Consider the following 8,977-nt stretch of genomic DNA (forward strand, 5'->3'; position numbering starts at 1 on the left):
TTCCTAGAGAAAACCAAGCTGAAAGATGATGGCAGCAACTATACGGACTGGGTCCGGAACCTGAGGATCATCCTCATAGCAGCCAAAAAAGATTATGTCTTAGAAGCACCGCTAGGTGAAGCACCAATCCCTGAGAACCAAGACGTTATGAACGCTTGGCAGCAGCGTGCTGATGATTACTCCCTCGTTCAGTGCGGCATGCTTTACAGCTTAGAACCGGGTCTCCAAAAGCGTTTTGAGAAACATGGAGCATATGAGATGTTCGAGGAGCTGAAACTGGTTTTTCAAGCTCATGCCCGGGTCGAGAGATATGATGTCTCCGACAAGTTCTTCAGCTGTAAAATGGAGGAGAACAGTTCTGTTAGTGAGCACATACTCAGAATGTCTGGGTTGCACAACCGCTTGTCTCAGCTGGGAGTTAATCTCCCGGATGACGCGGTCATTGACAGAATCCTCCAGTCGCTTCCACCAAGCTACAAGAGCTTTGTGATGAACTACAATATGCAGGGGATGGAAAAGACCATTCCCGAGGTATATTCAATGCTGAAATCAGCTGAGGTAGAGATCAGGAAAGAACATCAAGTGTTGATGGTGAATAAAACCACTAAGTTCAAGAAGGGCAAGGGTAAGAATAACTTCAAGAAGGACGGCAAGGGAGTTGCCGCGCCCGGTAAGCCAGTTACCGGGAAGAAGTCAAAGAATGGACCCAAGCCCGAGACTGAGTGCTTTTATTGCAAGGGAAGTGGTCACTGGAAGCGGAACTGCCCCAAATATTTAGCGGACAAGAAGAAGGCCGGCAACACCCAAGGTATATGTGATATACAAGTAATTGATGTGTACCTTACCAGTACTCGTAGTAGCTCCTGGGTATTTGATACCGGTGCGGTTGCTCATATTTGTAACTCAAAACAGGAACTACGGAATAAACGGAGACTGGCGAAGGACGAGGTGACGATGCGCGTCGGGAATGGTTCCAAGGTCGATGTGATCGCCGTCGGCACGCTACCTCTGCATCTCCCTACGGGATTAGTTTTAAACCTCAATAATTGTTATTTAGTGCCAGCTTTGAGCATGAACATTGTATCTGGATCTCGTTTAATTCGAGATGGCTACTCATTTAAATCTGAGAATAATGGTTGTTCTATTTATTTGAGAGATATGTTTTATGGTCATGCCCCGCTGGTCAATGGTTTATTTCTGATAAATCTCGAACGTGATGTTACACATGTTCATAGTGTGAATACCAAAAGATGTAAAGTTGATAACGATAGTCCCACATACTTGTGGCACTGCCGCCTTGGTCACATTGGTGTCAAGCGCATGAAGAAGCTCCATGCAGATGGACTTTTGGAGTCTCTTGATTACGAATCATTTGACACATGCGAACCATGCCTCATGGGTAAGATGACCAAGACTCCGTTCTCCGGAACAATGGAGCGAGCAACCAACTTATTGGAAATCATACATACCGATGTGTGCGGTCCAATGAGTGTTGAGGCTCGCGGAGGATATCGTTATGTTCTCACTCTCACTGATGATTTAAGTAGATATGGGTATGTCTACCTAATGAAACACAAGTCTGAAACCTTTGAAAAGTTCAAGGAATTTCAGAGTGAGGTTGAGAATCAACGTGACAGGAAAATAAAATTCTTACGATCAGATCGTGGTGGAGAATATTTAAGTCACGAATTTGGTACACACTTAAGGAAATGTGGAATAGTTTCACAACTCACGCCGCCTGGAACACCTCAGAGAAATGGTGTGTCCGAATGTCGTAATCGCACTCTATTGGATATGGTGCGATCTATGATGTCTCTTACCGATTTACCGCTCTCATTTTGGGGTTATGCTTTAGAGACTGCCACATTCACTTTAAATAGGGCACCGTCTAAATCCGTTGAGACGACACCGTATGAATTATGGTTTGGGAAGAAACCTAAGCTGTCGTTTCTAAAAGTTTGGGGATGCGATGCTTATGTCAAGAAACTTCAACCTGAAAAGCTCGAACCCAAATCGGAAAAATGCGTCTTCATAGGATACCCTAAGGAAACTATTGGGTATACCTTCTACCTCAGATCCGAAGGCAAGATCTTCGTTGCAAAGAACGGGTCCTTTCTAGAGAAGGAGTTTCTCTCGAAAGAATTGAGTGGGAGGAAAGTGGAACTTGATGAGGTGATAGTCACCCCTTCCGAACCGGAAAGTAGCGCAGCGCGGGAAAATGTTCCTGTGGTGCCTACACCGACTGGGGAGGAAGTTAATGATGATGATCATGAAGCTTCAGATCAAGTTGCTCAACTTCGTAGGTCCACAAGGACACGTTCCGCACCAGAGTGGTACGGCAACCCTGTCCTGGAAATCATGTTGTTAGACAACGGTGAACCTTCGAACTATGAAGAAGCGATGGCGGGCCCGGATTCCGACAAATGGCTAGAAGCCATGAAATCCGAGATAGAATCCATGTATGAAAACAAAGTATGGACTTTGACTGACTTGCCCGATGAGCGGCGAGCCATAGAAAACAAATGGATCTTTAAGAAGAAGACGGACGCAGATGGTAATGTGACCATCTACAAAGCTCGACTTGTCGCTAAGGGTTATCGACAAGTTCAAGGGGTTGACTACGATGAGACTTTCTCACCCGTAGCGAAGCTGAAGTCCGTCCGAATCATGTTAGCAATTGTTGCATACTATGATTATGAGATATGGCAGATGGACGTCAAAACGGCATTCCTTAACGGCTTCCTTAAGGAAGAGTTGTATATGATGCAGCCGGAAGGTTTTGTCGATCCTAAGAATGCTAACAAAGTATGCAAGCTCCAACGCTCAATCTATGGGCTGGTGCAAGCATCTCGGAGTTGGAACATTCGCTTTGATGAGATGATCAAAGCGTTTGGGTTTACACAGACTTATGGAGAAGCCTGTGTTTACAAGAAAGTGAGTGGGAGCTCTGTAGCATTTCTCATATTATATGTGGATGACATACTATTGATGGGAAATGATATAGAATTCTTGGAAAGTATAAAGGCCTATTTGAATAAGTGTTTTTCAATGAAGGACCTAGGAGAAGCTGCTTATATATTAGGCATCAAGATCTATAGAGATAGATCAAGACGCCTCATTGGTCTTTCACAGAGTACATACCTTGACAAGATATTGAAGAAGTTCAATATGGATCAGTCCAAGAAGGGGTTCTTGCCTGTATTGCAAGGTGTGCAATTGAGCACGGCTCAATGCCCGACCACGGCAACAGATATAGAAGAGATGAGTGTCATCTCCTATGCCTCGGCCATAGGGTCTATTATGTATGCCATGCTGTGTACCAGACCTGATGTAAACCTTGCCGTAAGTTTGGTAGGAAGGTACCAAAGTAATCCCGGCAAGGAACACTGGACAGCGGTCAAGAATATCCTGAAGTACCTGAAGAGGACTAAGGATATGTTTCTCGTTTATGGAGGTGACGAAGAGCTCGTCGTAAAGGGTTACGTCGACGCTAGCTTCGACACAGATCTGGATGACTCGAAGTCACAGACCGGATACGTGTATATTTTGAATAGAGGAGCAGTAAGCTGGTGCAGTTGCAAGCAAAGCGTCGTGGCGGGATCTACATGTGAAGCGGAATACATGGCAGCCTCGGAGGCAGCACAGGAAGCAGTCTGGATGAAGGAGTTCATTACCGATCTAGGGGTGATTCCCAATGCGTCGGGCCCAATGACTCTCTTTTGTGACAACACTGGAGCTATTGCCCTTGCGAAGGAGCCCAGGTTTCACAGGAAGACCAGACATATCAAGCGTCGCTTCAACTCCATTCGTGAAAGTGTTCAAAATGGAGACATAGATATTTGTAAAGTACATACGGACCTGAATGTAGCAGATCCGTTGACTAAACCTCTCCCTAGAGCAAAACATGATCAACACCAGGACGCAATGGGTGTTCGATTCATCACAATGTAACTAGATTATTGACTCTAGTGCAAGTGGGAGACTGTTGGAAATATGCCCTAGAGGCAATAATAAATGGTTATTATTATATTTCTTTGTTCATGGTAATTGTCTATTATTCATGCTATAATTGTATTGTCCGGAAATCGTAATACATGTGTGAATACATAGACCACAACGTGTCCCTAGTAAGCCTCTAGTTGACTAGCTCGTTGATCAACAGATAGTCATGGTTTCCTGACTATGGACATTGGATGTCATTGATAACGGGATCACATCATTAGGAGAATGATGTGATGGACAAGACCCAACTTAAGCATAGCATAAAAGATCGTGTAGTTTCGTTTGCTAGAGCTTTTCCAATGTCAAGTATCTTTTCCTTAGACCATGAGATCGTGCAACTCCCGGATACCGTAGGAGTGCTTTGGGTGTGCCAAACGTCACAACGTAACTGGGTGACTATAAAGGTGCATTACGGGTATCTCCGAAAGTGTCTGTTGGGTTGGCACGGATCAAGACTGGGATTTGTCACTCCGTGTGACGGAGAGGTATCTCTGGGCCCACTCGGTAATGCATCATCATAATGAGCTCAATGTGACTAAGGCGTTAGTCACGGGATCATGCATTGCGGTACGAGTAAAGAGACTTGCTGGTAACGAGATTGAACAAGGTATTGGGATACCGACGATCGAATCTCGGGCAAGTAACATACCGATTGACAAAGGGAATTGTATACGGGATTGATTGAATCCTCGACACCGTGGTTCATCCGATGAGATCATCGTGGAACATGTGGGAGCCAACATGGGTATCCAGATCCCGCTGTTGGTTATTGACCGGAGAGGCGTCTCGGTCATGTCTGCATGTCTCCCGAACCCGTAGGGTCTACACACTTAAGGTTCGGTGACGCTAGGGTTGTAGAGATATATGTATGCGGAAACCCGAAAGTTGTTCGGAGTCCCGGATGAGATCCCGGACGTCATGAGAGGTTCCGGAATGGTCCGGAGGTGAAGAATTATATATAGGAAGTCCAGTTTTGGCCACCGGGAAAGTTTCGGGGGTTATCGGTATTGTACCGGGACCACCGGAAGGATCCCGGGGGTCCACCGGGTGGGGCCACCTGTCCCGGAGGGCCCCGTGGGCTGAAAGTGGAGGGGAACCAGCCCCTAGTGGGCTGGGGCGCCCCCTTGGGCCTCCCCCCATGCGCCTAGGGTTGGGAACCCTAGGGGGGAGTTCCCCCTTGCCTTGGGGGCCAAGGCAACCCCTTCCCCCCTTGGCCGCCGCCCCCCTTGGAGATCCCATCTCCTAGGGCTGCGCACCCCCCTGGGGGCCTATATAAAGGGGGGAGGGCAGCACACAACAGCCTTGGGCGCCTCCCTCCTCCCATGCAACACCTCTCTCTCTCTTGAAGCTCGGCATAGCCCTGCGGAGACCCGCTACATCCACCACCACGCCGTCGTGCTGCTGGATCTCCATCAACCTCTCCTTCCCCCTTGCTGGATCAAGAAGGAGGAGACGTCGCTGCACCGTACGTGTGTTGAACGCGGAGGTGCCGTCCGTTCGGCACTCGGTCATCGGTGATTTGGATCACGGCGAGTACGACTCCGTCATCCACGTTCATTGGAACGCTTCCGCTCGCGATCTACAAGGGTATGTAGATGCACTCCTTTCCCCTCGTTGCTAGTAGACTCCATAGATGCATCTTGGTGAGCGTAGGAAAATTTTAAATTATGCTACGATTCCCAACAGTACCTACGAAATATGAGTTTTTATTTGTTGAACTATATAATTTGTATTGAACTATTTGTTGTTGTACTATTTTGTTGAAGTATTTGATTTTTCTGTGATGAAATATGTTGTAAGAAAAAATATACATTGATAATTGAACGCCGAGCCACGGCGAACCACGCCGCATATGGGCCTATTCTCGCCCATATGGGCCCTTTATTCGCCGAAATAGGGCTGAAAAGTGGGCCAATTTCGACGCCTGGGGGCGACGACTGGGCGCAAAACCGCCCCCAGCGCCGATTGTGTCGCCGGCTCGCCCCCAGGGGCGATTTTTAGGCGTCCTGGAAGGGCAACGGCTGGAGATGCTCTAAGGGTATGTTTTGTTAGTGCCAATGCCCCGCCAAACCTTGACAGGCCAAATAACTGGCTAACAATTCGGTCAACATTTTGGCATATAATTGAACCGAGGAACTGTTTGGTGTGTGCACCAAATAAGTGGTGGCCATCCAAATGGGCAACCAAGCCTGGTCAACGACCCATTTTTTGGACGGGTTGCCCATGGCTCCGATCCACAACCCTTAAGATACATGTTAGTCGGATATGTTATTACTCAAACTTTAAGTGCTACACAATTTTGGAGGCATACAGATATTAATTATTAGATATAATTAAGATATAAATGTATATTGAGAACCAACTAGTGGTTGGATGGGTTGGAGGGTGGCGTTGCGGTATCCCCAAGCCTGTTAGCGACCAAACTGCATGTTTGACGCTTTGGTGTTTCATTAATGTAAATTATTCTTTCTGTGCATGATGATTTTTTATCGATGATAATGAGGCACATGTGATGACTTCGTCAATCTTGAAGCTTCCCAACTCCGATCCTATCTTCGGTAGGCGCGGTGTGAGTGCGCATGGTGCCGTGAGTGTGGCGTGTGAGTTTACATTATAACCGTGTTTCTAGAAAAACAAATAGTATACTGAGTGACAATTTTGACAGAAAATACTCTTTTCTCTCAATCACTATTCCTATATTAAATAATGTCAACGTGCAATTGTCTGAGCCCCTAGTGCCTTCTAATAAAGGCGATTTTTTACTTCTCCAATCCTAGGGTCCTGGTTGATCCCTGGAAATTCCATGTTGTATCACATGCACTGCAGGAATCAGACAACTATCAGCCAAAACTGAGGTTACATTCCACATATGTTTATAAGCTCGCTTGTCCCGTGTGGATATCCGATCCCACCCTCAGTATAAATACAACAGCACCCTCCACGGCTCCACCCCAAACACATAGCTACCTCTATCTAGGGCTGAAACCAGCAGCACACAGTGGTTTACACAACACCTAGCCACGCATCCTTCCTAGCTTGCCATGGATCCATATCACTACGAAAACATCCATGACCCACACGGCGGCTGCAGCTTCCCCATCCACCCGCAGCCGCCTCTCCTCCTCCACCACTACCCGGCCGCCGCGCTCGCGGAGAGCCGGGTCAGCAGGGGCGGTGCAGGACGGCGCCGCCCGGGCGCGAAGCTCTCGACTGACCCCCAGAGCGTTGCGGCGCGGGAGCGTCGGCACCGGATCAGCGACCGCTTCCGCGTGCTCCGCAGCCTCGTGCCCGGGGGCAGCAAGATGGACACCGTCTCCATGCTGGAGCAGGCCATCCACTACGTCAAGTTCCTCAAGGCGCAGGTCAGCCTGCACCAGGCCGCGCTCGTGCAGCACGAGGAGGGCTGCGGCGGCGTTGGCCATGGCGAGTTCACCGGCGCCGCTGGCGAGGTGACGGCGATGGAGCTTCCGGCAGCGCAGGCGCTGCAGGAGGTGATGAGCCGCTACTACGCTGCAGCTCATCAGGTGGAAGAGCTTGATCTATGCGCGGGGCAGATGAGCAGTAGTTCTCACGATCTGCCTCCGTTGCCTTCCTGCGTCTTCGACGAGGAGTCTGCGGCCGCGTGCTACTCCGGGTGCAGCCTCCAGGCCGAGGAGATCGCTCACGCTCACGCATCTTATTAGCCTAGTTATTTAGCCACTGGCTACTAGTATTGCATGCAGTAGTACTGATTAAGTGATTATGCAGTTTGCCTACCCAAGTATGTATGTCAGACGCTCAGATCCGTAGCTGCTATCTCTTGTTCTCTACCTAATTAGCCTAATTAGGTCTTGCCGTTATATGGCACTGGCAGCAATTTCCTCTCTGGTGCATGCATGCATGCTTCTGTTGTTCTGTTGGTCGATCAATGTGATTGTTTTCACGGACGGCAGAGTTAGTTTCTTGCCTCCATGTTTACTGCCATTTTTATTCGCCCAGTCATAGCTTTATCTTCATATTCTGATCCAACTAGTATGTTTGCTTCATATTTCGTCCTCCACTTTATCGTGTGCAGCTTTACTCTTTTTCACTTGCCTTTTTCTAGCTATTTGGGTGTTTAGTCGACATAGGAAGCTGTATGCTGGACACGTCACACACATGATCATTTTGCAGTTGCTGGCTCGAGTGTATTAGGAGGTAGAATGTATGTACAGGCAGGACGACGTGCTGTATAACTCCCATTTATTTCATTTCAACTCCATGGTAGAGTTATGCTTACGGGAAAGCTAATGTCTGGTGTATCGATACCACATGCAGTGATTCAGATGCATATTTTAAAAAAAAAAAATAACATACATAGAACAAAACATTTCTTTCCATTCTGTAATCTTATATATGCTCAAACGCAACTCCACTTGGAAACTAGGAAGAGAACCAGATTTCTAGTGCTGGTGCTGTTCACATAACCACGGCACAGTTTTAATGGAGAAACTATTTTGCTCGGCAGATCTACATGCTCAACCACCCCATCAAGAACGAAAATATGTCTAACAACGGCGAACATGCATCTCCATATGATCGCCGCGCGCTTATTGAGAGTTAATTAACAACCAAACATATTGACCATTGCTTAAAAAGAATAGTGTATGAAACTAAGTCTGCAGTGTGCATTTTGTATTCGGTGTTCCCAAACTCAACCGCTTACACCTATTATTAGTTAACGGTCAATACACCTACTTTTGCGTCGACACTTGACTCTACCCCTCCTCTATTGCGACGGCCTTCCCTAACCTATTCCACAATAGCTAAACATCGATCGACTGGCTTTAGCTAGTGGGTCAGTCGATTTGAGATTCCCGGAGAAACTCGCGCGCCGGAAGGCCGGAGGGGAAGAAGGAGAAGGAAGGGGCTCGCCGGAGGGCTAGCCCATTATCCATCTTAGGGTTTAGGGTGGGGGCGGTGGTGGGGCTTCACCGGAGAAAAAACTGAACGCGGG

At 47.7% G+C, this 8,977-nt stretch overlaps 1 protein-coding gene across 1 annotated transcript; it reads left to right on the plus strand.

The window, feature by feature from the left end:
• Positions 1–6,966: 6,966 nt before the first annotated feature.
• Positions 6,967–7,928, plus strand: LOC109780310 (transcription factor LAX PANICLE 1-like). The gene has a single exon (XM_020338901.2). The coding sequence runs from the start codon at positions 7,044–7,046 to the stop codon at positions 7,683–7,685; it is 642 nt and encodes a 213-aa protein (XP_020194490.1). The 5' UTR covers positions 6,967–7,043; the 3' UTR covers positions 7,686–7,928.
• The last annotated feature ends 1,049 nt before the right edge of the window (positions 7,929–8,977 follow it).

This window comes from Aegilops tauschii, chromosome 3 (genome assembly GCF_002575655.3).
Source record: "Aegilops tauschii subsp. strangulata cultivar AL8/78 chromosome 3, Aet v6.0, whole genome shotgun sequence".
NCBI classification, from domain to species: Eukaryota; Viridiplantae; Streptophyta; class Magnoliopsida; order Poales; family Poaceae; genus Aegilops; species Aegilops tauschii.